The sequence below is a fragment of the Channa argus genome, chromosome 4 (genome assembly GCF_033026475.1).
Source record: "Channa argus isolate prfri chromosome 4, Channa argus male v1.0, whole genome shotgun sequence".
Lineage (NCBI taxonomy): Eukaryota > Metazoa > Chordata > Actinopteri > Anabantiformes > Channidae > Channa > Channa argus.
The window spans coordinates 16,275,965-16,303,825 of record NC_090200.1 but is presented as its reverse complement, the minus strand read 5'-3'; the positions used below and the strand labels follow the sequence as shown (position 1 = coordinate 16,303,825).

Genomic DNA, 27,861 nt, shown 5'->3' with positions numbered 1-27,861 from the left:
TTTACGTTCTGTATGGGTCCTCACTGGGTGTTTGTGTGTGCCGGAGTTATTCAACACTTTCCAAATAAAGCGGAGTCTGGGAGACACACCTCATCCCCCCAAGACGGGATCCGGAGACGCGCAGATGCGGCTATAACCACTTTGTCCTTTTAAATATTAAACAACTTGAATTGCAGAAGTCGCGTCGGGGTCGACTTTGAGGTAGGTAGGTGTGTGTGTGTGTGTGTGTGTGTGTGTGTGTGTGTGTGTTTGTGTTTGTGTGTCTGGAGCTCGTGCGTTTTATTTTAGGTTGTTTCAGAGCGCACCGACAAAAGCCTCCTCCCAAGTAGCAGTTTTTTTGGTTTGGTTTGGTTTGGTTTGGTTTAAAACCTGGAAAGTAACTCGGGAATGAAAGAGAGAACAGAGAGAATAGGGTCGCAAATACAAACTCTTGCTTCATTGTCTCTTTTGTTATAGCGCGTGTCGACGGGACAGTGGAGAACAATCACGTTGAGAATAATTGGTACGGCACGTAGGATATAGGATGTATAGTACACGGTTAGATGTACTTTGGAGCAGGCTGGTAATATCCATGGCAGCTTACAGACTACTTTACACATTATGAGAAGACCAGTAGGAGATAAAAAGCAACGTTTATCACTGATTGTGTCTGGCATTCAGGGCAAACGTTAAGGAGGCTTAAACATGCAAGGGTCACATGATATTACAGCTGGCAATATCTCTACACAGTCACTTTTAAAAGAAAGGAAAATATAGACTCTCTTGCTTGTAAGCCAAGTTTATTTATTTATTCCGAAATCACATGTTTGCCTCAGAGCTTTACACACTGCTCTTTTTTTTCTTAGTTGTCCCTCAAAATAGTCATTTAACCCTTACTCTTTAGAGGAGGTCTATTTGTGAGAGAAAATCTTTTATGGGTTATCTATTTATATAATTCTTTACTGTGAGTAATTCTGTGAGTAATAGCAAAGTGCACAATGACTAAAGCCCTCTGTGTCAAAGCACATGGCTTCAGTCAGGGCTGACACTGGCCCCTGCTGTCATCAGCCACATTCACCAACTGTCATGTGAAGAAGTGCATGTGTTATTGTGTACAATTGCAACAGGTCAGCCAACCTCAAAATTTGTTTTTCATAGTGGCTAACGGTTTCTAGTTTAACATGACTTTAGACAAATATGATCAAAGTCAGTTCTAGTCAGTGTTAAACGTGCGTCTGTGTGGATTTGCTGGGTGGAGTCGGAACTGTGCAGCTTCAACATGTGAGGTAGTTAAACTTCAGGTCATCAGATGTTTTTTAGTGAGAGGAAAAGTGACAAAAGCAGGTGGAATGAATTAATAATAATATTAATAATAATAATTGTCTTGCTCCATATAGGTGCAGAGCTTTTCATAGTGTGGGTGCATGTGCATATGCATGTGTGTAGGGAGGGGAAAGTTCCTCGCACATGTGTTAGTCATTTGGAGTGGAGTTTGCTAAACGATTTACATCTGTTTTCTGATCTTTGAACCCCCTCCTTCCCTCTGTTCTCCTGTTTTTCTTACTCGGCCTCTCTTGCAATCTTCTGTTTCCCGTAAGGGCTGATGCTGTCACTGTGTGTGTGTCTCTGTGTGTGTTACAACTCGAATCCTCTCTGCTCCATTATTATTGCACTCAAAGGAATTTAAATATGTGAATGAAATCTTTGAGTTTCCATTCCATAATTGCATGTGTCCATTAGTGGTTTTGGTGCATTTTCTCTGATGTCTCATTATAGAATCCAAGTCCTTGTTGAAGACTTAACCTGCTCCCTATAAAAAGCCAGGTGAGGAATAAGTGTGTGTCCATGAGGGGTATAACTGGCAACCACAAGTGTGTTGACAGTATTATCACCCACAGTCCTGCTGGTCTGTCTGTGGGCACAAATGTCTTGATTACTCAGCAGAATGTAGTGATCCTTAAGACCCACAGTGCACAAGACACTGTGTTACTGTGACTGTTTCACAGTTAGGCTCTGTTACTGAAAGACTTTTGCATAGCATATATTTTTAATTATTATGACTCATTTTACACTGTGTGTAGTTTTAGTGGTTTTCCCATGGTTTTTGTCTACCCATCTCCACCCTTTCCACTTCTTGCTTGCAGGGGCACTTTGGTTTGTGCAGTATTATCTTGTTGTGCAAAACAGTCTTGCATCATAAACATCCATCCATCAGTTATCTGAGCTGCTTACCCTATTGAGGGTTTCATTTCCTCAAACTTTGTAGTGGTTTACAGTTGAGCATACATACTTCCGGAGTAGCTTAATATAAATTATTTTTGTACTTTCACTAATACTATAACGTATAGGTGCACATTTCTGAATGAAAACAACCGTCTTTTGTGTTAAAGACCAACTCTGTGATTTGGTTTGTTTTTTGAAAATGCTATGAACAGCTGCTTTTATCTTTCTGTCTCCATGCACACTGAATGAACTATTACTATGAAATGCAAGCAAAACTTGTAATCAGAAATGTATAAAACAGAGGAAAAAACTTCTTGCACTGTGCTGTGGTTATATTGCCATGGTTTTAGAATATGATGTCACAACTATTAAATTTCCTTATAGAGCCATAGTGAGTTGGATTGTGTGTGTGTGTGGTTGGTGGGGTGATGGAGTCAGGTCATATGAAAGTCCAATATGTAGAAGTTTGCTTGTTTGAGCACCCTGTAGACATGTTGAGTTACTTATAAAAGAAAGATAAGATGTACAGTATGTGCATACCAAAGCCTAAAATAGAGAGGCAGGTATACACACACACACACACAAACACTTACAGAACGCAACTTCTTAAAGATTCGTATTGATTTTCCTGCTGTTATGTCTGAGCTTCAATCACAATAAAGCACCATTACTGTACTAACCACTTTGTGTTGTCGTGGATGGCTGACACACACACACCCACGCAAACTCTAAATGACTTCAACCTAACAATCTGCTTGGAGGAAGTATAGAGACATTGGTAGTTGGAGGGGCATGAATTGGATTAAGCTCTTTGTAAGTTAGTGTCAAGACATATGATCCTGCCTTTTTACAAAACACAAACAAGAACATACACCCACAGAGCCACTTTCTTTCTGTTACAGCCTGAAGCCAGCTGGGCTTTCAGAACATATACCGATACTAGGTTTGGAAAGTTTCATCAGACAATGAAACCACATGATTGCCTACTGTCCCAACTAAAAATATACATGTACATTACATATATTTTGTGCCATGTCAAGCATAAAGCATGATATCAAATGGAACAAAGACTTATCATTTGGCTGGATTTTAGACACCTGGTTACCTCATTCCCCGTGTGTGTGTGCATGCACTTTAAACTTGTACCCCTCTGTGTCTGTCTGGGTAACGGAAGATTGTCTGGTTGCCCAAGGTAACGGTTGTTATTAGGGTTTTCTCAACCAGCATGTAAACAAAGGAGAACCTCCCAAATCCTCTCTGGTGTGTGCCCCAGCCAATGAGAGTTGAGCTCCCAGCTGGGCTTAGTCAGTAGACGGTGAGGATGGGCGTCACTTGGCTCCATAAGGGGCAGAAATACCTGTCAAGCACAAAGCTGTGACTGTGGAATGGGAACAGACTTTTCCTTTGACTGAAAAACAAACAATTGTTTCACTATAGGGCTTAACACCACCAATAAGATAGATTGAAACTGCAATGTAAGTGATGATGTGGAATGTATAGGAAATATATAGGCACATGTTTATATTTTGGTTAGGAGGTGCCACATATGATGTGCATGTGCTCAGTCTATAGTTTGTGTTCTCAGGGTGTCTCTTTGTATCTGTACAATCTGGATTCTGTGCATGTGTTGTTCATCTGTCTCAGCCCACCTGTTCACATATGCCTATACATAAACATATAGGCCATGTGTCAGTGTCAGCTGTGAGAGTATTGCCCAGCTTTTTGTATTTGACTGACAGCTGTGTCCCCCAAACTTAACCCACTCACCAAGTATTGGAACATGTGGTCAGTCGGCACTTTAAGTTGAACCTTTTTTAAAGAAAAGTGCACATGAGTTCATAAAAGTGTTACTGTAAATCTTGGAGTAACAGTATTCACATATGACTGCAGGTCCCTGGCTTTGTCTGTGCCTCTACATGTATATGCTGTCGTGTGCCTGAAGGAACAATTGCTTTGCAGATTCATCACATTCCCAAAGCATGAGTCAAAGTGGTGTCTGTGCCTTTTCAGTCCAGCCCTTTCATACTGTAATCTGCCTCACCCCAGGGCTTACAACATGTGGCAACAGCACTAGGCACGAGCAACTGCGTGAAATAACTTCAGTGAGTGCTGAACATAAACTGTCAAACCAGGCATGTTTCAATTTAAAAGGAGAGATCACTGCTATCACAGGATCAGTTGTCACTCATCTATGTAACTTCATCTTTTCTTACAATAAAAAGCATCACTTACCATTGACATTTTCATCTCATCAGTCACGGCGTGTCCTCTGACAAATCTGGATCCTTGCTCATATTGCAGTCAACTCATAAAAGCTCCATGTGGTCAAGCTCTAACCAGACATGACCAAACACAGCCATAGTGGTTATTTAACTGATACAAGACATGAAGAGGGACGTAACACAACACAGACAGATTTCAAGAATGGGAGCACAAGAGAAGGCTGATTTAAAGCAAAGATCACACCACTGTGGCCCCACACTCATAATAACATTCTACATAGAATCACTGCCTAATGTGCAGTTTTTGGTGTTGTTATTTTTACTTAATTGGAGAAGAAGACCTTAACACAGAATACATGGAGACATCTAAAATGTAAAACTTCTCCATTTTTCCATATCTTGTATGAAGAGATAAATTAAACTTCTATTTCCCCTTTGCTAAACCTCAGTTCCTGTTTAACATCTAGGTTCCTGAAGAGCTTCATTGCATACAGCCATGATGAGAAGTTGAATTAGAAAAACTGAGTGTAATAGAAACGTTTGCTTGAATGAGACCCAGTTATCTTTAAGGCAGAGCGTCAGCAGTCATTTCTTTACATAAACACGTAGTCTAAAAACAAAACTTTTATAAAACCACTGACAAAAAGAAAAAGCATTTTTAGTGGTAAAATAATCTTTTCAGTGCTCTCTGGTAGACTATTAAATTATGAAACCCACACAAATCTAATGAGATAACATCAATCCAGGGTCCAATAGGAAGTGGTTATTATTTAAACTTTGAAAACAAAATGGAAATTTGACATACAGTAAGCCTTTTGTTGCACACATGCACTACATAACTAAAACAGCTCGTTCTGTCCTCAGATGAGATTCTGTAATATTACTTTCTTTTCCTTGTGTGTGTTTTAGTACATCGAGCATCTGTGCTTTATGAACCCTAAAGCCTAGATTATAAGTTCCCATACCCCACATCTTCCCGGTGAGATCATCATATTGTGGGAGTGGGATGGGTGCTTTTGGAGGTCAGTACATGATGAGGCCCCAGAATTCCTCTACTAGTCTCCTCCTCTACTCCAGGCCCCCACTCCAAGGCAGGAAATACAAAACAGATCTCAACCCCTAGCATACTTTTGTGGAACCATTTTCCTACCCACTCTTTGCCTTTCTTTGTTTCATTCGTAGGTCATCTAGTTTTTTTTTTGTTTTTTTTGCCAAATACTTGTAAATGTTAAATAAATTTTGTGTATATGAATCAAGATTACGTATGTAATCTTGATTCATATACACAAATGAATTGTGCTTGCGACACATTTACGGTGTTCGTGTTGTGTTATTCTGTTGGCTGCCTCACTCCCTGGCTTGCATTGTAACATTAGCTTTTGGGGACAACTTTTCTTACACATGCACATACAAGGCTAGACTGAAATACTGTGAGTGTATGGGCTGTTCTCTTTCTACTGACCTTAGAAGTGTTTGTAGGTGCAGTTTGCAGAAACATATGTTCTTCTAGTGTTGGATTTCGAAATTGTGCTTCCCTTCATGATTTACATGTCGTCATAGAGAAGGCTTATAAATGGCACATACGTATACAGGGAGTCCGGGGAAATGAGCTCATTGTCACTAGAATCTCTGCATCTCTTTCAGTTTTTCTTTCACTCTCTCTCTTGCACATGCACAACCCTGCTCTCCCTCCCCCAACCCCTCCCTCTCATCTGTCAGTTAAAAGCCCGTCTATCTGTGTGTTTTAATTAGGGTCTCTATTTATGGTTGAATGGTTGCTTCGTTAAAAGGAAGGCTAGGAGACACACACCGGAATCTGTCTTATAACACACAGCAACGGAGCAAAAGCTCACCCGTGTGTGTATGTGTGTGTGTGGGGTGTGGGGGTTGCTTTAGGGGTATTGATGACGCAGTTTCCCCGGAGAGATGGACCTCCCATCTGTGAGTGGAATAGAGAAGATCTTGCCAAAAAAACAGAAAGGAAGAGTGACTCTGTAGGACAAGTAAGAGATAATGGAACAAGAACTGATGGTAAATTAACATTCAAGAAAATCTCATGTATCTCTGTCTTTCTCAAAAGCTTCAGCTATAAGCATATGTAATAGAAAGGCCAAAATCATAAATCGCTGGCTATAGTTGGAATTATTTTTGTGTTCATTCTTACTAAATTGGTCTGAATTAGCTCCTTAACAAATAAAAAAACACCAAGTAGGCCCAGTTCAAGACTTTTCTTCATGTTAGACGTGTCCAAGATCCATGGCTTGCTGGTGATGGAGTGGGTGTGGTCAACCATGTGTTCAGGATCAATGACAGTTGATGGCCCAGCCCCACCCTGTGCAAAGCTGTGGATGGTCTGCTCTGTTTGTGCCAGTATCCTGGAGGACGTGGGGGTCAGATGGTGAACGAAGCCACCAGCTGCTCTCTTCGTCTTAATTTTCTCTGACTTTAGAGGCTGCAGCAGGAAGAGGTCTCCTCATGACTCATAGAGGGTTAAACTATGTAATTATTCATAATATAGTCCTCTGTCTTTCCATGTTTTTTTTTTATTACCATGTCTGTCAATCTTATCTAACTCAAGTATCATCCTCTTTCTGTAGTTATTTTTTATTTTTTTTATCCATGTCAGTAACAAGCCACTTTAGATAGATAGTAGCCCAGTTCTTCCGCTGCCCTTCCCTTCCCTCATCATTAGTCTGCTTCTCTTTTTTTTTGGTTAGACCAAGAAGACTGCTGTTTGTGTGTAGATCTTTTTTTTAAATATATGGACATATACACATTTACTTGTGTACAATCAAAGGGCTAAGTCTTATTGAAGCTGCAAGCTTTTCTAAAAGACAGCTTTAAACAGAATAACGTTAATATTCAGTTCCCCCTTTAGTCTTCAAGCTGATACAGCGTTGCCATTCGTTTTAGGTTGTCAGAAAGGTCTGGGGAAAATATATTTATCTTAAGCGGCTAATTACTCTATGTAATGTTGTTTAGTAGTTCATCACTAACTTTGTTTATTCTCTCCTTGGTGCTGAGCAAGTAGAGGATAGTAGGTTCATTATACCTTTTTGTTTTGTTTTTTGATTGTTTGTTTTTTAGTTGAGAACAGATGCTATCTACAAAAACACAACACTTTGAAAATGGTAAGAGTAAACCAAAACAGTAAAGTTGTGGGCTGCAAAACAAAAATAGTATGTTAGGCTGAAGTGAACTGCAGAATGGAAAAAAATTGTCTGTGTTTTTTCTTGCGAGGAATGCCATTGCCATGTCACCCACTGTTGTTATAAAAGAATATTGATTACAGATGTTTTTTAGCAGTTTATTTAAGCTAGGAAGACTTCTCAGAAGCGCCTATAAGTCTAAAATGGGCTATGTCCTGTTTCAGAGTGCTTAGTCACTAAATGAAGTGTGTGTGATGGCAGGTCTCCATGGTGACTTAGAGAAAATGACAGTTAGGGAGGAAATTGAGAAACGAGCCTGCTGTATGAATGCAAGTCTGTGTGTGTGCTGCAGTGGCACTCACTTGGCTCAGTACAGGCACTCTACTTTTCAAAGATAATTATTTTATCAGCTCTAATGCAACCTGCCACTTTTACACAAACACAGTATTCACTACTGACTACTGACTATGGTAAACATATTTAGTAACAAATCAAATTACTTCATTTGAAACAAAATGCACATGCACATTTTCTTTTCATTTTAATAAAAAAACATCTGTGTGTCTTAACCTGTAATAGATGACACTATTGCCCATAAAGGTGGAATAAATGTGTTTTCAGACATATTAACTTTTTTTGTGTGTGTTCATTTTCACTGTGACATGATTAGAAGAGATTGGTCAAACGTTTTAAGATAAAAACTTAAAAACTAACTACTATTGAAAATGCATGTGTACAGTTTCAGCCTCTATGTATTTACCTCTTGTATTTGTTCTTTCTTTTCATAATGTTCTTGGTGTGATAGCTTGTTGAACCAACTATGTACAGGATCTAACACTGACATTGCACAACACTTGAGATCTTAGTCAAAAACAGTCCTAAACATGTAATGAGGGTGACCTGTGTCTGACTGTGTATAAGGGCCAGGTAAATAGAAGTAATTTCTTTCAGCCAACTCCTTTTTCTCCTTTCCCAGACTTTCTGTTAACCCAGTTTGTCCCCATTGTTCCAATTTTCTCTTTTTATCCTTGGATGCTTTAACAATGCTCTAAATGCTGTGCCCATACTCGTGGGCATCAGGTCTTTTGGAGTCTCTCTCTCTCTCTATCTTTCTCTTTCTCTCTCTATCTCTCTCTATGGATAAATGCAATGCTTACATAGTAGACATTTTTAGCATAAACAAGTATTGAAGGTGTTTATTATCAGTTTTCTTCTTTAGGCACAAATGTGCATCAAATGCTGGTCTTTATCTAACTTACATGTTACATGGATCATGGTGTTTAGTTATATTTATTCCTCTTTGTGTCTCAGATTGATAGTGACGCATGCTATCTACATGGCCTTTAAGGAAAACCAGACTGAACTTGAAATAAAACCTGCATAACTACCAGTATTAGGCTGACTTTAGCAGGGCTACAATTTGAGCCTCCAGGTCACTTTTGAACTCCCTTTGTCACTTCCTATCTATTGTGGGGCACAGAGGAAGTAGAAACAGATGTGTTGTACTAACAGACATTTTGACAACACTGCCAGTCTGTAAGTACTTCTACCCCCCACTACTGGCATTAACATAAACTGTCTTTGATGTACAAAGTGTGTTCATGCTCACACATGACCTCTGATTATAGCTGCAGCAATGCTCACTCTGTTTTGTTTTGTATTTTAACCATATTCCGACTCTGATTTTATAAAGGAATACTTACATAGTTTTTAGGATTATTAACCACATGCATTAGTAAACACAATTTCTAAAAGATTACTAATCTGAGATTAGAAGGTATTACCCATCACCGTGAGTCTACATCACAACAAACTGAAGCAACAATATTTTCATGTCAACACGTTCTATTATGTCCATCAAGCATATTTTGTATTTCTCTCTCTTTGTTCTGCATCGTGCAGGTGCAATCCGTGTTTATATTTGTTGTTATGTAACTGACATGGTTTAGTTTCTGCGATGCAAGAATGTAGACCTCTAGTGGTAACATTAGTCATTACACCAACCAGCTTGTTTTTTTTTTTTTTAAGACCACACTGCCGCCCCCCCCCACCCCCCAACACCTTTGTGTCTAGCACGTGCAGTGTGTTGCATTTTTGGCTTGCTTAAGTTCCAAGCCATAGCCCTGCTTTTATCAGTCCATTCTTATCAGTCACAGACAGGAGCCACTTGTAACAAGGAAACGCCTTAAAATCACAGGCAGTTGAGAACATTATTGTTTATAGATCTGGGCCATTCCTCTGACTGTGAGAGAAGGAGTGCATGTGGCTTTGGTATATTGAAACAAAATGTACTGGCTAAATTATTAGCATATTGTATTACTTAACTGCTAATGCACAACAGACTTATTGCTGCCAAATATTTATAAAACCAACAACAAGATAATATATTGCAGTTCCAAAGGCTACAATAGAGAATGTCTATTATCAATCATTTTTTAAATACCAGGGAATTTGGCTGTAAATGTTCCTTCATCTAGAAATGTGCATTGAAAGTGAGTAGGAGGGCACAGAGAGAGAGAGAGAGAGAGAGTTTGTGTGTGTCTAACCAGAGCTGTAAAACAGACTTTGAACTCCAACCAGCTCAGTAGCATACAGCTGTGCAGAACAAAGCACCTCTCCTAAGACACATTTTGATAAACAGGACAGAGTGTGTGTGCTTATAGCTTTTCCTGAAAAATAAATACCCAAACAAAACAGCAGGGATGACGACAATGTTCAGATACCCGGTCTTTCCTCATCTGCAGGGTGAGTAATGCCAAAATCAATTTAACATTTTTTATATTACATTTTTTACACAAAGTAAAAGTGAAATGCTTAGCTTTTTTTAGTCTTAGTTCGTGTACGTATGTTATCATTACATTTGTTTAACAGGCTTTCTAAAATACCTTAGTAGGTAAAGATTATTCTATTTGAATCTCAGCTGGCTAAATCTACAGATTTACCTGTTTATTATTTAGAAATCATTTAGTATACTGTATGAAATAGCAAATATGAGTATATCAATCAGATGCAACCACGGATAGTGATAAGTAAGCAAAGCTGCCTGGGGAACACTTGACGGAGCTGGAGCTGTAATTGATGACCACAGAAGTTATTTACTGTTGTTATTTCTACAGCTGATGTGAAACTGCTGTGAGTTCCAATACTATCTCTGTTGCTTTGATACTGTAGGTGAGAGTGACAGTTGGTATATTTACAAATGCAAAATTATATATATATAGATATATTTATGCAAAATTAGAGTTTCTAACTAATGCTTGTAAAATGCTGTTATCTAGCAACCAACTAACTGAAATAGTTAATGTTAAGTATGGAGGTCAGGAACAGTGTCAGTTTTTTTTTTTCTATTTTTTTTTTTGGTGTTCATAGACTGAATCTCTGGTTATGTATTAGCATCTGAAATTATATAACTATGTGTGTGACAGTTAAGTGTGACTTTGTGCTGTTCTGATTCATCACTTCATTATTTTGCATATGTCGTTTACATCATCTAACAGCAGGATGAAATGTTCCTTTTCACTCACTGGGAACAATTATGTAATTCCAGCACTGAGTCCCCCATCACTATGGAGACCATTCAAATTCATGCCAGAGAATCAGAAAGATGCTCATATCAGGATTTGAAAGGGGTACAATTTCAAAGAAATAATAGGTTCCAGAAGAATGTCTGGCTTTGTAAAACGCTGAGATTTCTGCCACCACAAAGCCAATTAAATGTCTGTTTGCTGCATCTGAGCACACTGGCATAGAAGTGGCCAAATAAAGGTGCTTTTTATTTGTGTCTCTCAATTCAGATCCGTGTGACCCTGGTCTTTCGCTGTCACCAGGGAGGAGTGTCATGGCTGAGCCAGACTACCTGGAGGGAGACTGTGATGATCTCATCCAACCAAAGAAGTTGATCAACCCAGTCAAGAGCTCCCGTAACCACCAGGACTTGCACAGAGAGCTGCTTATGAACCAGAAGAGGTCAGGAGACAGGAAAACACACTTTTCAATCTCTCTGTATTTCCTCTTTATTTGTTTTCTGACACACATGGTAAATCTCCACTTGCCTTTAGGGAAGTGATTCTGTTTTTAGAATTAGCAACCTGACGTTTTATGTTGGTTTATGGATATTATTGATATAATATGTAGATATAATATGGTATTAGTACAGTCTATGCAGACGGTACTGATACTTCTGCAGTGTGTCAGATCAGTTGCCTTTAATGGCCCTCCAACCTTCAGCAGCAGTGTTATGTAAAGCTCAGCATATAAAACTTTAATAGAAAATAAAACCTCAAGTGCAATAGTGTGTCAGATCTTAGTTATGTAAAAGTAGCATAAATATACTGAAGCCCCTAATCACCCCTCTGGAACTAAATGTTTGTATTTTGTCTCATCATACAGTGCCAGGAGCTCTGTTCCTGAGCTATAAATAGCTACATAAACACACACGCTGTTGACAGCTGTTACATCACAGCAGAGATGCTCTGTCTCAAACTGATTAATGAGGAAGGTACTTCTGTAGTGATGGAGTCAAGGCTATAAAGAAGGATGGTTGGCCATTGAAGAAATTTAAGGGAAACATTAGGGGGGAAATACTTTTTCCATTCCAACCTTGCAGAATATTTTCCTAGTTATGTAGCGAAGGAATGTCTAGTTAAAGTCTGTGAGATAAATCTAGTTGGCTTTTGGGGGAAATAATTTGTTTTCAACAAGATTTCTATTGAGGAAGTATAGAAAGCAGGCCTGTATAGTGGATTAGTCACAATGATGAGAGCAGGGAGGTGTGGGGTTGTTGGGTGAATGCATGGAAGGATGGATAGCTGTATAAAAAGTGAAAAACTGTTATGTAATCAAGATTACAAAACAGTCTAGCTGAGGGCTTTTCCCAGTCTTTGCTACTGCCGCACCAGTTATAACATCATTTGCACTCTACTTTCCTTCATCTTGCTAAATCCTTTCGAAAGATGCTCACTGTCAGGAAAACCAAGGGATTTAACAGCCGTCATGACAGAGTAGCACTCTTAGTAGTTATGTAATCTTCAGGATTTAATAATGCATTTAATTAAAATGTAGTTGCCAAGTCAGGTGGGCACGCTGTGTTTTCTTTAACCCTTGTATGGTTTTGGGGAACCATTTTAATTTTTTTTCAAAAGAAAAATGATACAGTTTTTTCAAACTCGGACTCATTGGCCATCACATTCTGTAAAGAACAAATATCTGACCACACAATACCGTGTGTGTGTGTGTGTGTGTGTGTGTGTGTGTGTGTGTGTGTGTGTGTGTGTGTGTGTGTGTGTTTGTATTTTGTTCCGGTCATTCCTGCACAAGTTTGCAACATCAAGGCAAAATTCAAGCACTGCTCTGCTCTCACATTCCTGCACATTGTCTACTGCATTTGCTCATGCTCTATTCCAGCTGCAAATTGGTTGGACAAAATAACCAGTGTGGGTCCTTATCCCAACTGATCGTGATAACCAAAAGATTCTCTGCTCAGAGGGCCTTGCAATTGATTTTTGAAAAGAGAGAAGAGGAAGAGGTTTCAGAATGTGACGATCACATTTCTGAAAATTTTGAGTCTGACAGTGACTTTGAAAAAGAGGATGAAATTGAGCATCAGCTAGTTCCAAAACGAAGATGATCCCCAGGACCAGCCTGTCAGCAGCCAGCTCCAGGACCAGAACAAGCCCATCAACAAGTGAAAAATTAAGAAATATGGATGGCGACGTTGAATTGTCCTCTTGCCCACAAAATGAACCACCCCACATGGCTTTTAATGTGACAAGGATGCAACCAGGGCCAACACAGATGGCAAGTTACTCATGTGCAGGACATCAAATCTTCTTTTAAGCTTTTCATCCCAGATTCCATCCAGAATATTCTTCTAGATTGCACTAATTAAGAAGGACGGCTTTTTTTGTCTGTCTTGTTGCTATTACATATGCTATTACATACATTTTTTCTTCTTTTGTTCCCCCCAATCTTTCCGTATCCAGTTAACTTCAGCCCAACTCTGTTGCCCTTTCTTATGTCTTAAGCACTCATAGTCCCAAGACTCTTGCTCAGCCCCCACCCTCCTCTTGTAATTTGGAGTTTAGAGCATTATGTAACATTTGGTATTTTTGCTCCTGTTTGCAAGATGTATTCACACTTCACTAAGATGTCCCTGTCCTCTTTGTGTTTTCATTGCTTGTTTGTTTTTCCTACCCAAATCCATTCAGTTACGTAACAGTCCCTCTGTTTTCCTGAAGATAAACACCCTAAGACAGCTTTTATATGAACACAATATTCGAGATTGTTTTATATTTTAATTGTTTTTTTTGTGTGTGTGTTAGTGTTTTTGGACAACGACCACGGACCTTGGTCTCAGCCCTTTTATTCAAAGTCAGTTTTAAAAAGTGGGATGCAGAGATTAAGAGAGTAACTTTCCCTTAACACCACTGACATGTTCAATCCAGAGCATCTAATACAAATCTGCCTGTCAAACTAGAATAAGGTCATGGGCATCATCTGTTCTGCGGGAATTTGAATGCCAGTCTGCCTCTGGGTGCGGCTCTGTTGTGTCATTAGTGTGTGCTGTCGTACGTTGTTTGTAACATTTTATTTTAGTGACATGCTGTTTAACTGATTGTTTCTGCACAGGGGTCTGGCTCCACAGAACAAGCCTGAGCTCCAGAAGGTTCTTGAGAAAAGAAAGAGGGAGCAAATTCTCAAAGCTCAGAAGGAGGAACAGGAGGCCCACAAGAAGAGGAGTGACCTGGAGATAGAGCTCATGAAAAGACAACAGAAACTAGAGCAGGTAAATGATTGAAAGAGTGAATATCACTTTGTTATTGCAGTAGCACACAAGATCAAAACAAAGAAGCTGTGCTTGTGAGTTGAAACAAGGCATATTTTGAAGATGTTGCTATCAACCAATAAATTGAATGAATAATTAGTTAAATTAGAATTTGTCAATGTCTGTGTTCCTGTAGCTGGAGCTGGAGCAACAGAAAATTGAGGAAGAACAGGAGAACACCCCTGAGTTTGTGAAGATGAAAAGCAACCTGCGTAGGACCAAGCAGGAGGCTGATGGGGAGGAAAGAACCACCTAAAAAGCAGCGAAGGTGTCTGGGTCTGGCTGACTGTGCACGTGTTTTTGAGCACAGAGACATCAGGAGTGTGTGTACAGAGGAGAGAGTTGCTGTGCACACTGGTGACCTGACCGTGGTCCAATATGAGCTTCCTGGCTTTTCCAACCTAGCTGTACCTTCCTGCACTGAGGAGAGAGACTTTATGGACCAAAGATCCCCCTCTATCTGTCTGCTATGGACCTCCAGTACTCACCTCTGCTCCTCACACCCACCCAGCAGCACACAGCAAACCCCACAGGAGGGACCTAATGCAGACATTTCACATGTTACATGCCTTTTAACAAAGGCAACTTCCAGTGAGCTGTGATGGAGGAACAACCAAACACACACACATACACACACACACACACACACACACAAACACACAAAGAGGTTTTCCTTCTCTGTTCTCACTCCTCTCTCCACAGTAAGCTGTTGTTTCTCTCTACTGTTATTGATGTTGTTAATGTTGTCTTTTTTTCTGATTTTAAAACTCAAGTAAGGAAAGTGGACACTGGATGGACTCTTGAAGCTGTGTTATGTAAAAGCCAAACAAATGTGCTTTTGTTATTTATGTTTGTAGCTTTTAGCCCAGGTGTACGGATGGACACTTTTAGTCGTTCTGTAGTTTCAGTTTGTTTTTCAGCATAGCTTTTGAAACCAGAACAGGACAAAAGGAGTAGATGGTTTTGTGAAACACGTTTGCTTTGTGATTTATCATTTTATATTGTTTTTTTATTTTAAGACTGCCATTTCCTCACCTAATGCAGTTTTGAGCAATAGTAGGACCCCCAGGCATGAGCTTGACCTGTTCTTTACATTTATTCTGATGTTTTGTATAAATAAAAGTGTTACTTAATAAATAATTTATGTTTTCTAGGTTGGTCACTAAGAATAAGCCTTGAACCCTCTTATCTGTTTTTGTTTTTTATGAACAAAAGAAATTTTTAAAACCAGGAAGTAAAATATAATTGAAAGTCTACACCTGCCATAAAAGATTTAATTGCTAGTACTTTCCAGCTATTGTACAAGTGCATAGCTCTAACAACTTTGAAACTTTATCACTAGCATACAAAGCCAGCACCAGAGAAAAAATTCCAAAACACTCACAATGTGAAAAACTGCGATAACTTTAGATGTTAAATGCCTTTTTAGTGTCAATTTAAATATCAGACAATATAAATAAATCTAAAATTTTAGCTTGTTGGCACAAAGAGACAGTATTACCATGGAATGAAGCAAATTCATACAACATAACCCACTTTTCCTTCCCAGAAGACTGTATGAAATTAACCGTTTCACACATTAATATATTTCATTTAGTTTAATTTATTTTGTGGGCAGCAGGACCATTATCCATCTAATAGCTGTCTTTGTTTTTGTTTTTTAAACATGGTGCAAAATTAACGACAAATCAGTGACAGTTTTTTCAGTAGTGGATACCCAGAGCTGGAAAGTGGTAATAGATATTGTACTACACGTGGCACAACTTAAAATACTTCAAAGTAATCAGGGACAGTGTATATTAATTTAATAACAGTATTTACACTTGCATTTGCGGTAGTAAATTAGGCTACTTTGGGATTTGCATTAGACAGAGGAGCTAAAAGTGCAACAGAATTTCAGAATGAGCTGTTGTAGTAATGCTTACAGCACACAAAATTATTGCACTGTTAACAATGTAATAACCTTAATAGGTTATTACGATGTGTAGGCAATGCGGGGAATTTGTTTATTTTGGAAATTACAGTTTTAACCGAATAAATATAATACAGTAGGCACAACAAGCTCCAAATATTATAATGATAAGCAAAATGATTGTTAATTTTAGCTAAAAGTTTCTTGGTAATAATCACAGTTTGTGGGTGTAGATTTTAGTAAATTGGAGCATCGCCAATAACAGAAGCAAGCCAGTAGATTTAATTTCTATTATTAATTATAGCTTGATCGACAGAGGGCGGTAAAGTGCCACTGGTGCCTCTAATATCCGCGAAGAAGAATTGGACCGACGCTCTCATCAGTAAGCGACAAAGATGGCTGCCTGTGGGCTGTTCCGCTCTCTGTCTTTCAACTTTTCCACGGTTTTGCCTTTACTTACCCGCTGTGCACCGCTTTCTCCTTTGCGGCTTTCATCTGAACCTTATTTTCGAAGAACTCTAGCCTGTTCTAGCCGATTCTCAGCAGGTATCATCCAGTTAATGTGCATTAGTGTAGCATGTTAGCTACCCTTTACGGTAGCGAGTTAGAAGGTAGAGTTAGGACATGAGAGTTCATGGTGCTTCATGTATCTCACATTTTGTCCTGGTTGTCATACTGACCGGGATAACAAAATACTTCTCCTTCTACTTCTCTTGCAGCGCTTAAATTTACAGAGAAGCACGAATGGATTCGGGTAGAAGACGATGGAATTGGAACTGTCGGTATTAGCAACTTTGCCCAAGTAAGTCGTCTGACGGTCATGGCGAATACGTTTTGATTGAGCTCATCAGTTCAACACCAGATTTACTGTGTTTTAGCATATAAAGCTTTATTTGTGTCTAACAATTTATTGTTTTTACCTAACTGTACTTAAAAAAAAAAAAAATAGGGGTGTTTCAAATTTACCCGTGTCCACATTAGCTGGTGACCGACTTCCGAATGCGTCTGTGGTTGCTCGTAGTTACGGCAGCTGTTGAAACCAGGAACACAGCATTTTAACGGTCCTCGTCCATGTCAGTTTGCCTGTTCATTAAATTGCCAAAATACTTTCATGTAGCTGTTGTTATGAGACTGGTTTTGTCTGAGTAAACATTACAATCAAAACCAGGGCGCCGTTTTGCGCCATGCACGTAAATACGAAAGCTGTTGGACGAAAGGGAAGAGCAGTGAGGGGCTCTGCTCGTTAACTTAATGTTTATCTCGGAGGACACCATGACATTTCCTATTTTTACTTTAAAATTATAGTATAAATGCATATAGTGTAATATAAATTTTGGAAATTTCAGGACTGAACACAGTAGACGAGTATAGAGAGATGTAGTGTAAGGTGAAGGTAGAGGTGGCAAAGGCCAAACAACGACCATATGGGGACTTGTATGCTAGGTTGGACAGGAAGGAGGGAGAGGTGAATTTGTACAGGTTGGCGAGGCAAAGAGATAGAGATGGGAATTATGGTTAGGGTGATTAAAGATAATGATGGAAATTTTTGACAGGTGCCAGGTTTGTGATGGGAAGATGGAAGGAGAACTTTAAAGCTCAATATTTTGAGGTTCTCTTTGGCAGTGACGAGGATGGACAGGATCAGGAATGAGGACATCAGAGGGAAAGCTCATGTTAGATGTTTTGGAGATAAAGTCAGAGAGCCCAGATTGAGGTGGTCTGGACATGTTCAGAGGAGAGACTGTGAATATCTTGGCGGCACATGATTCGTTGTGGCGACCCCTGAACATGAACAGCCGAAAGGAAAAGAAGAAGACTAAGAAATTCTCTTTATTGTTGTGCATAATCAATAAATACCTTTTTTGTTATGCGCAATCAATCTGGAGGCCTAGATGATTCATTCAAAATTCTGCAGGATTAACCTTGTTAAAGATCAGATGTTGAACTATCTACACCACTGTAGTCCATGCACAAACACACAACCCTCCACAAATGCTGAAACTTCTGTATTTGTCATTATCTTTAATATTTCTTTTTTCCACTTGCAGGAGGCTCTGGGAGATGTTGTTTACTGTGGACTGCCAGAGGTTGGAACACAGTTGGCTCAGCAAGGTATGAAATGACTCAGGCCTACATTACTACAATTTGACAGGAATTAAGCCCAAACTTACATCTTACTTTTGAGTAGTGTAGAAGAAATTCAACATTGGGGGGCGGCTGAAGCTATAGATCAGTTGGTAAAGGCAGTCGTCCACGGGCCACAGGGTCAGTGGTTCGATCCTCGGCTATATGTCGTCTGAGCAAGACACTGAACCCCCAACAGCACTGTCCCATCCCCAGCTGTGCAGTGCCGGTCCAAGCCCGGTAGAAATTGGGGAGGGTTGTGTCAGGAAGGGCATCTGGCGTAAAAAATCTATGCCAAATCAAAATGCGGACAATGATCCGCTGTGGTGACCCTGATCTCACTGGATAAGCTGAAAGGACGAAAAAAAAGAGGATTTTCAACATTAGTTTTGTAATATGGGATCTAGAGAATCAATAATTAGCCTGGCCTGATGTAGTAGCTCATTTTGACTAACCACGTCAGTGTATATGTGAGATAAGAAATTACATGAAATTTAGGCACAGAAAGAAAAATGACAAAACATCTGTATTGAAATAATAATATTTATTGATCATCTATTTAGGTATTATTTTATGGGTGTCAGTAAGATGACTACTGTCAGCTACCTATTAAAGCCCACTTGTGAAATCCACATAGCATGTAGCACCTGTGGTTAGTTGAACATATGTAAGTGTCATCATGACCCAAAACGACTAACTTAAGGACAGAATAACTGTAAACATGCCATACTTGTAACTTTTTGCTGTAAATGTATTTGTTTCGACCATCCACTGCCACAGATGAGTTTGGAGCCCTGGAAAGTGTAAAGGCAGCCAGTGAGTTGTATTCCCCTCTGACTGGAGAGGTTGTAGAGGTCAATGAACTGCTGGCAGACAACCCTGGTCTGGTTAACAAATCTTGTTACAAAGATGGTAAGCACACTCAGAAAACTCAACTGCAGTCAACTGCACTCCAAGTAGAACATTGTTATTTTGGAAAAGGCAATGAAAATTTAAAGAAACCAGAAACATCTTTAGGCTAATGTAGAACTTTAAAGAATAGTGACCTGTAGTTGAAAAAGAATGCTGAAAGTTACTGGAACATATTTGAATACAATTACAACCAACTGTACTGTGAAGTCACTTGGCCATTTTGTACATTAAAACAAGTCTGTTAACTGGAGGTCGTTTTATGACAAAGGCCTAAAATAAATATAGCTCAAATTATATATGCATACATTGTATATTTTTATTGCCAAAACAAATGCTGTGTAATATTTTTAAATGTTTCTATTTATCTTAACACTTCTGTTGGTTGAAGTACTGTTGAAGTATATTCTAAGATGAAACTGCTTACTAGCAACTATAGTTTAGGACAGCAGATGGCAGTAATAACAAACGTGTGAACCATCTACACTTGATTCAGTGGTCTTAGCTTGCATTCTGTCATGAGTACTTAAAATGAATAAATCTGTTTTTTCTACCTCTAAGATAGTAACTAGATTTCCTTTCAATTAACCATCACCTCACAATAGCTTTACTGTGCATTGATATTGTAAAGTTGACAACAAATGCAGAAATAATGTTACTGTAATCTATACCTAAAAGTCCTACAGTACTGTAACAAACTAGGGTAACAATGTTGAACTCGGTTAAATACAGAAAGGCGAGTACTTGGGGTTCCTATAATTAAGTCTGAAGTACGAAACGTTTTACGTACCCACATCCATTAAATGTTTCTTTTTTATTGCACGAAATGTCACATCAGCACAAGGGGGACATGTTTGCTTTTTTTTAGTTTCATGGTCTTTTTAATTTTATCAACAATTAGTGTTTATCAGCCTATTATCAACAACTACACAAAGTGACCTGTAATCAGGTCTTCCAAAAACTTCCAATTTCCAACTACAATACTATGGAGTACACCTCTGTGTTTCCTGACAGTGATAACCAGAGTAACTGTGACATAGTCACAAGAAAAAGTAATTGAACTGTAATTTCCTGGTTAAAGACTTTGGATATTTATCCGTCCACATTTGGACGGATAAATAGGGAGAAATATCAGCATATCCAGTGGCTGATTTCTGTTCTAAAATTATGAAGACTTCCATGATCACAGGTAACCACCATGTACAGCTGTTATTAATGAACACTTTCAATACTTAATGGTGGTGAAATAGATGTTTGCACAATGTAGAAGGCAAAGCTGAAGTGTGCATGTTCCCCTGAGCTGTTGTATGAAAAGGTGAACTAAAAAAGTAAACAACTCATTGGTTTGTGTGTGATAATCTTTTTCTTACTTTTTCATACTCTTACGAGGAAAAGAATACTTTAAAAATGGTGGCAGTGATGTTTGAACATGTGACTTGTGATTAATGGGCCAAATCATGCAAACAGTCTTGTTTGTTTAAAACTTTGAGTTTGTTTCATTCACTGCATAACCATATCTTAACCTTTTAATACAGGTTGGCTGATGAAGATGACCATTGCTAAACCTGCTGAACTTGACACTCTTATGGATGAAGCAGCCTATGAGAGGTATATTCGCTCCATTGAGGATTAACCTTCTAATAAGCACATCCTCTCTCCTTTTTAAACACAACTGGCAGGGGGACGCACAAGTCATGGCTAGGTCACTTATAATGTTATGCCTAGCATTCACCAGTGGAGATCAAGAGCTCCAGAATGCTCACCTGCCAGTGTTGTAGAGCTTTAGGAATCCTTTATCTACTGGTTAAAGACTGATTTTAGGGGACTTGCCAGTCTGCATTGACCAAACATACAATGTTGGGTTCTTGTAGCCTCAAACCCCCAAACAGAACAGACTGACTCTCACTCATTAGAACAGTTTCCAGCCATTTCAGTCAAAGATGTCCATTCCAGGACTTTGTTAGATTTAAAAAAGCACTTTGGTATTATTAATTATGTTGGTCTACTCTGCATGTATGACAGCTCCTCTGTTGACATGGGACCTGTACACTAGAAAATAAAAATAAAAATCTGTAAACATTTTGTTTGTCATTATTTCTCAAAGCTTTTAATTTCATGTGACCTTGGGCATTACATTGTAATAATCAGGGGGTATCCTTAACATTGCAAGTACATAAAATTAAATGCTATTAGCACATTTGGTAATTCACATTACTTATAAAAAAATACAAAGAAAACCAGTTAAGTTAACCTATGTCCAGACAAACAAGTTACTAATTAGATAAAGCTAACCCCAGGAACAAAATGTAAAACAAGAATGAAACCAGAGACCACCCCAACCTTATAAATATTTCTGACTTTATAATAACCACATTGTAGCTTTCTGATGCTATTTGCATAAGTTGACCTAAATAAAAGGCACATTTTGGAAATATCTGCTTAGAATCCATAGCCCTGTCTTTCACTGCACATCATGTGTTTGTGTGAAACACACCGAATCAGTATATTCAACAATACAGACTTAAGACGATAGGATGCATCTGAAGTAAGTATTTGGGTAAAAAAGATCAGAAGGAAATGATTTGTTATTTGAAATGCGTTTAAAAGAAGGGGTGATGCAACACTGGTAAACAATCACCCTGTTACCCTCCTAAAATTTTTGTTCTTGGCTTCAAATTGGAAATAAGCACATCATATTCATAAAAACTGCTTTTAGGTTTAAAAATGTTTGCAAATCATTGCATTCTGATTTTTATTTTCCTTTTAACGCAGCATCTAAACATTTTTGGAAGCAGGACTGTAATAAATGCTCGAAAAAATAACAGGAATTTACAAGTGATGTCAAAATAAACAATTGTTATTCTCTCGCATTTTATCCAATTGCGTTCGACATCTACTAACTACTCTGTCAGAACCCTTAATGTGAAAGTCTTGACATTTGGGTCACCTTAGTGAAGTGCCTGCTCCACCAGGTACAATAGAGAACTTGTCCTTAGCTGTTGTAGTCCGTCTGGCCCTTCCCTGAGGTGCAGGAGACAGAGGGAGTCCCTCCATTCTGCGTTGATCACACTCCAGCCTCTCTTTTCTCTGGACTGCCTCATACATCACACTGGCAGTAAAGTCCCTCTCATTAAGGAAGGCAATGGTCTCATCCCTCTTACGACTCACGTACCCCTTCAGAAGAGCATTGTAGGGATTTAAGGCAGCATCTGCATGTGGATTTTCTTGCTGGTATTTAAATTCCATACGGGTGATTAGAGGCAGCAGGAACCGCTTCCCTTCTGAGGCCACACCACTATATCTTTGTGATAAGCCCAAGGCTTCTGTGACGAGGCGAGGAGGAAGAGGCACTAAGTCACAGCCTGTGTGCTTGTCCACAAACTGTTCAAACTCTTTCCGCACCCGAGCTACATCTTGCAGAGACTGACTTCTCCGTTCCTCTAGGTCTGTAATTATTCGCTGAGGATATGTCTGGCCGAAAGCCACACCTAACCAGAGAGCACAACAAGAAAAAGGTTATTTCTCTGGTTATTTCTGTGGCAGGCGGAATTATTCAGGACGATGACAACAGTAGTGCTGATATAAAAGCCATTAAGAAAAAACTGAAGAAATGAAGACAGTCACAATACCCACCTGCACGCCTCAGCATAGACGTAGGACATTTCCAGGGTTTGTGAATAAGCTCATCAGGCAGCTCTGCAAGTTCAGGACACCATTTCCTAACATAGTTGCCATAAGGGTCACAGGTCATTGCTGCATCAACAGGGTGCATGACAAAGTTCCAGTGATCAAGACCACACATGCCCCCGTTCTGCCACATCATTGCATCTATAGCAACATCTGCATCCACCAGAGTGTCCTACATGTGTGCAAAAAATGTCGGGCACAATCAGAAAAGAAGCAGCCAAACATCAACTTTACCTATGGCAAATTTCGTGTCTTTACCTATGTGTGTCTTACCTGGAACCAGCAGTAACCTTCTTGCCAAGGAAGATGAAGATAAGCTATGAGGAAAGATGCTACAACATGTCTCATGTAGTTGTTCATCCAGCCTGTCATCCACAGCTGCCTCATGGCTGCATCTACCAGAGGGTAGCCAGTTCGCCCTTGCTGCCAGGCCTTGAGGTGGTCACGACTGCTGCTCCACCGCAGAGCCTACAAATTCTTACTGCTTTAATCTCTGACAAAAAAGTAAGGGGAGGCTAATATGTGTTATCAGTACATCTGTGGAAAATTCTAACCTTGTATGGAGGTCTGACAGACTCCCAAGGGAGATCGGGAAACAACGTCAGCTGCCAGTAAGCCAAATCTCTCCAGTACAGTTTGCGTTGGAACTTTGGAGATTGACCGCGTGCCCCTTTTGCAGCCCACAATAGCCAGCGAGGGCTGAGTTGACCAAAGTGAAGGTAGGGAGACAGACAGCTGGTATGAGGAGCATCTGCCCTGCATGATTCTTTGTCATATCTATACACACCTAAAAATGTGGAAATCCTTTATTTATAACGTATAATTAGAAAAATATTAAGAATGTTGATCTAAACACTAGGCCTCATTCAATTGTACTTGAGAACAATTTTCATCTTAAGACCCACATTTTCACAAAGATTCTGACATATCCCAGTGTTTTATTTATTTGCGAGTGGCTTTGTAAGAATAGAACCTACTCGCATTTAAGAACACCAGATATGTTGCAAAACAGTTTTCTTAAATTCTACAGTTCTACAAATGTTAAAAGGTTTATATTACAATAATATTTTTATCAACAATTGTATTTTTATTATTTTACAAACCATTCTGGTCTTAATGAATCTATACTACGCTAACACTTCAATTCACATTGCACGCTATCACCATGAAACATGGAGTACCATTTCTTCCTCAGCCACCACCAGAGGATGTGCGTCCTGACCACTGCTGACACTGGACTGCAGGCTTGCTTAGCTCAGGTTTTTTTTGACAAGCTTGTCCTCCAACAGTCAAATATGTCTGTCTTTTGTTTTTAGATACAAGGACATTTTCCTCTTCTAATTCATAAATATATGCTCTTTTATGGACACTGGCGGGGCATTTACCTTTACTAAATAGAAATAACTGAAAGTTTAAGAACAAATCATACATTTGAAATAGACTTTTGATTATTGTAAGAAAAAAAATGACGAAAATAAAACTTGAGGCCCACAGTGTCCAGTATAAAAGCTGTGTCTCACCATCCTCAAGAAAGGCCTTTAGCCAGACATGAGCTCCTTCTTCACTGAAATCCCAGGACTTGTGAATGTTTGCTGCCCAGTTAATCTGAGTGACAAAATGAACAAAGGAAAATATTAAGGACAATGTTACCCAATCTTATTAGAGGAACTTAGAGGACTGCTCTGCTTTAGTTGCTGACCGTTGTGCCATCCTTCCTGCGGGGCATGCGTGCCAGCCCTAATGTATCCAAAGAGACACCCTGAGGCCAGTGGGCAGGTGTGGGGAGAGAAACTGGAGGGTCCAGAGTTACCCCTAAGGCAGACCCTGGGTTTTGTCTACAGCAACTCATGAAGTGAGAAACTGAACCTATTCCTACAGAACAAAGAAACAAAAATGACCATGTTTAAGTTCCCCTTGGGCTGCCAAACATGTGACACACTTTAAACAAAAACACTGAAGCAACCACAGTACACAATATTCTTCTTATTGTAACTAACCTCTAAGTCCCACACCTTCTGTGCTGACAGAGTAAGGGTCTCTGAGACAGTAAGAGTGGTACATCCTGCATTCAATGCCATCTTCCTGCAAAGCTGAAACCACTGCATCATCCCTCTCCTTCAGCCATGGCTCATAAAGAGCATTAGCCAGCACCGTTCTCGCCCCAGTGTCCTTTATGAGTTTCTTAAGGGTATTCAGAGAAGATCCAACCCTACTCCCCTCTCCATTTGCCTTGAGGAAGACAAGATGGCTGCTAATGCGTTCCAGAGATGCACATAAACAAGACAATGCTTGGTGAAGCCAGTATTTACCTGGTAAAAAAAAAGTCAGAATATTGCAAATGAATAAGCTTAAGGTCCATAAAATAAGTTATATGGCAAGCGAGCCAATCATTGCGGGCGGTGATGCGGTGTGCTTTAAAGAATAATAACTCTTTTTTTCAGGAAACTTACTTGCTCCCCCCATAGCCACAGTAGTCCCAGGTCCCTCCTCCTCCTTAGAGCTCCAGATGAAAACAGGAATGACAGGTGCCCCCACTTCTAATGAGGCATTTAGAGCAGGGTTGTCGCACAATCGCAAATCCCTCCTGAACCACAGTAGTACAGGTGGTGGTGTTGACAGAGAGAAGGGTAAACCTACAATGTGCTGGCCAGCTGGTTTACGCCGCTGTCGCCGGTTTTTCATGTGCTTTGGTTTCTCAGATTGAGTCAGATCTCTCTCCATCATCATTTGTTCACGTTCTATGACTGTCTCTTGATTATAAATGTCCACATGTGTTGTTGGTGCTGGACCATTGCCCCAGGGACTTATTGGTGCTGAGTGGGTGTTTTGTCTCCTTTTAACTACTTCCGGTAGTAGAGTGTGGCTGCCTTCCTGAGGATGAGAATCTGAGTTCAGTAGAAAAGAGCAGCTTTGATTTGTTTTGTCCTCAAGTTGCATGAGTCTGGACTCTTGACTGGGCGTTGACAGCTGGTGATCTTTCATTTCCAGTAGAGAGAGCGCCATAGCAAGTTCCACTTCATCATCTTCAGCCTGCAACTGAATTGGAATACTGCATACTTTTGATGTTGTAAATATATTGGAAATTTTTTAAGTGGCATTTTACCTTCTAATCTACACCTGAAAGACTAAAGGACAATTTATTTATTTGAATTTCTTTCACTTTTCCATTTCACAGGTTGTTAACATTATCATTATGTAATTAATATCAATGAATAACCACTTACCACTGTAATACAAAAATGCACATACTGCGCAAACTTGTTTATTTGTGGGTTGTTGTTGTTGTTTTTTTTGGTACAATGGCACTGAGACCATGAGGCAGCTGCTTGTAGCACAGGAGCTACCAGCTAGCTTTCCGTGATGAGCGTGTTTCGTAACTCACTAAGTCAACTGTCAGGTTTTACCAGTAAGCTTAAGTTTACTTATTACATTTTATAACCACAAGGAAATGTGCAGACGGATCCCCTAAAGTTCTACACCTGCTAACGTTAACAGGAAGCTAGGTAACATGGCTAATTGGCGATATGGCTAATTCGTTGCTAACGCGTTGAGCCTGGCAACTCGGAAGTTTAGCTAATTGGAGCCTTTTGCCTCCTTTTAAGGTCAAGAATTGCCAACAAGTTTGATAATGATAATATAATAAAATGTCAAATACAAAGACAAATAAACACCCAACAACTCGTGGCTCTATTCTCGCAGGATTTTAAACATATCCTCTCTAATTGCAGGAGTAATTCTTAACAGTTTTTTTTTTTTATTTTCCCTCTAATTTACAGGGTCTTATATTTGTAACTTTGAAACACTTTGAACTCCTGGTTTAAAATACAAAAAAGTGTTATATTCACTGACCGTGGTGAAATAATCCTTGTAGATAGAGGTGAGGATGGAGTGCAGGGAGCTGTGGGCCGTGGACAGCGGATGGATGAGGTACAAGAACTGCGAGCGGGTCTCCTGGTGCCCAAGGACGGACACACACATCGCAAAGAAACCCTCGGGATCCTCTCGACCCCCCAGAACGTCTCTCAACATCTTTCTCACAATGACCTCATTGTCCTCGACACCAGCCACAGAAAGGGACATCGTCCAGTGAAAGGTGAGGATACGATACAGGTGTACGACACTGCGCTGAGTAGTAGTTTAAAGCTGAAGTCCTCTTCCTCAACATACCCTCACAGCCGGGTGCCAAACAACAGCTGATTTTGAGTTACACAAAGCCACGTGTCAGTGTTTGGTAACATGCAAAGTCGGGTTTGTAATGGGTTTATTTTACCTCTAGGGGGCGTGAAAGTATTATATTAGGTGTGGGTGCCTGGCTGACTGTGTGAGTTACAACTGGGATTCCCTGTTTATCTGGAATTAAAGTGGCCTTAAGTTAAGGTGATATAGATACAGTAACTACTGCAAGAATCTCTGGTTTGGTATTTGCCTGCCCACAGTGTTGTCATTTCTTTAGTAAATCATAAATATTAGCTCAAATAATTAAGGACAGTGGTCCCCGCAAGCTAAATCCAATTAAATAGACACCCAGGGTTCAATTGGAACAGCTCCCTAAAGATGAGTATTTTATTATTTTACATAGTCTCCATCATGACAGTAATGCACTCCTATTCGAGTGCCCCCTGTGATGTTAGGCAGAAAACCAAAGCCAGGTGACAGTATACCAGCAGTGAATTTTTAATAATGTTCTGTATTCATGCTGTAAAGGCGTTGCTAAGTGAGTTTTTTTAATGAGACCATGCATAAGCTTTCAAATGTACGCAGCAAGGAACAATGATTTGTGACACTTGTGTACCAAACTCTAAAATGCTTTCTATGGTGGATGGGCTTCACTTA

General features: G+C 39.6%; 3 protein-coding genes across 6 annotated transcripts; 2 read left to right on the top strand and 1 right to left on the bottom strand.

The window, feature by feature from the left end:
- On the top strand, window positions 1-15,536 carry fam107b (family with sequence similarity 107 member B). Of its 3 annotated transcripts, none has more exons than XM_067501783.1 (4): window positions 1-205; window positions 11,368-11,539; window positions 14,201-14,357; window positions 14,533-15,536. In XM_067501783.1, the coding sequence occupies exons 2-4, from the start codon at window positions 11,412-11,414 to the stop codon at window positions 14,650-14,652; spliced, it is 405 nt and encodes a 134-aa protein (XP_067357884.1). In that variant the 5' UTR covers window positions 1-205; window positions 11,368-11,411; the 3' UTR covers window positions 14,653-15,536. The 3 variants fall into 3 exon arrangements, with proteins under 3 accessions (XP_067357884.1, XP_067357882.1, XP_067357881.1); XM_067501781.1 differs by having other exon boundaries at window positions 2-201; XM_067501780.1 differs by lacking the exon at window positions 1-205 and adding an exon at window positions 10,107-10,318.
- A 148-nt stretch (window positions 15,537-15,684) lies between these two features.
- On the top strand, window positions 15,685-21,420 carry gcsha (glycine cleavage system protein H (aminomethyl carrier), a). Its single transcript, XM_067501779.1, has 5 exons — window positions 15,685-16,854; window positions 17,028-17,110; window positions 18,357-18,420; window positions 19,213-19,344; window positions 20,877-21,420. The coding sequence occupies exons 1-5, from the start codon at window positions 16,704-16,706 to the stop codon at window positions 20,972-20,974; spliced, it is 528 nt and encodes a 175-aa protein (XP_067357880.1). The 5' UTR covers window positions 15,685-16,703; the 3' UTR covers window positions 20,975-21,420.
- A 28-nt stretch (window positions 21,421-21,448) lies between these two features.
- Window positions 21,449-27,497, bottom strand: si:ch1073-390k14.1 (deoxyribodipyrimidine photo-lyase). 2 transcript variants are annotated; one of them, XM_067501776.1, is made up of 9 exons: window positions 26,878-27,497; window positions 25,479-26,058; window positions 25,026-25,337; window positions 24,728-24,900; window positions 24,549-24,633; window positions 23,583-23,815; window positions 23,302-23,496; window positions 22,975-23,200; window positions 21,449-22,829 (listed from the first exon to the last, which is right to left on the bottom strand). In XM_067501776.1, exons 1-9 carry the CDS (start codon window positions 27,106-27,108, stop codon window positions 22,285-22,287), a joined length of 2,580 nt encoding a protein of 859 aa, XP_067357877.1. In that variant the 5' UTR covers window positions 27,109-27,497; the 3' UTR covers window positions 21,449-22,284. The 2 variants fall into 2 exon arrangements, with proteins under 2 accessions (XP_067357877.1, XP_067357876.1); XM_067501775.1 differs by having other exon boundaries at window positions 21,450-22,829; window positions 25,479-26,064; window positions 26,878-27,493.
- Between the last annotated feature and the right edge of the window lie 364 nt (window positions 27,498-27,861).

Excerpts from the sequence above, each read along its gene's own strand:
- fam107b (XM_067501780.1), top strand. The coding sequence starts at position 10,276 with ATGACGACAATGTTCAGATACCCGGTCTTTCCTCATCTGCAGG. Across the intron at positions 10,319-11,367 it reads GGTCTTTCCTCATCTGCAGG|ATCCGTGTGACCCTGGTCTT; the intron begins GTGAGTAATGCC and ends CTCTCAATTCAG. Across the intron at positions 11,540-14,200 it reads CTGCTTATGAACCAGAAGAG|GGGTCTGGCTCCACAGAACA; the intron begins GTCAGGAGACAG and ends GTTTCTGCACAG.
- gcsha (XM_067501779.1), top strand. The coding sequence starts at position 16,704 with ATGGCTGCCTGTGGGCTGTTCCGCTCTCTGTCTTTCAACTTTTCCACG. Across the intron at positions 16,855-17,027 it reads TTCTAGCCGATTCTCAGCAG|CGCTTAAATTTACAGAGAAG; the intron begins GTATCATCCAGT and ends CTTCTCTTGCAG. Across the intron at positions 18,421-19,212 it reads AACACAGTTGGCTCAGCAAG|ATGAGTTTGGAGCCCTGGAA; the intron begins GTATGAAATGAC and ends CCACTGCCACAG.
- si:ch1073-390k14.1 (XM_067501775.1), bottom strand. The coding sequence starts at position 27,108 with ATGTCCCTTTCTGTGGCTGGTGTCGAGGACAATGAGGTCATTGTGAGA. Across the intron at positions 25,338-25,478 it reads TGTGGCTATGGGGGGAGCAA|GTAAATACTGGCTTCACCAA; the intron begins GTAAGTTTCCTG and ends TTTTTTTACCAG. Across the intron at positions 22,830-22,974 it reads GTCTATGCTGAGGCGTGCAG|GTGTGGCTTTCGGCCAGACA; the intron begins GTGGGTATTGTG and ends CTCTCTGGTTAG.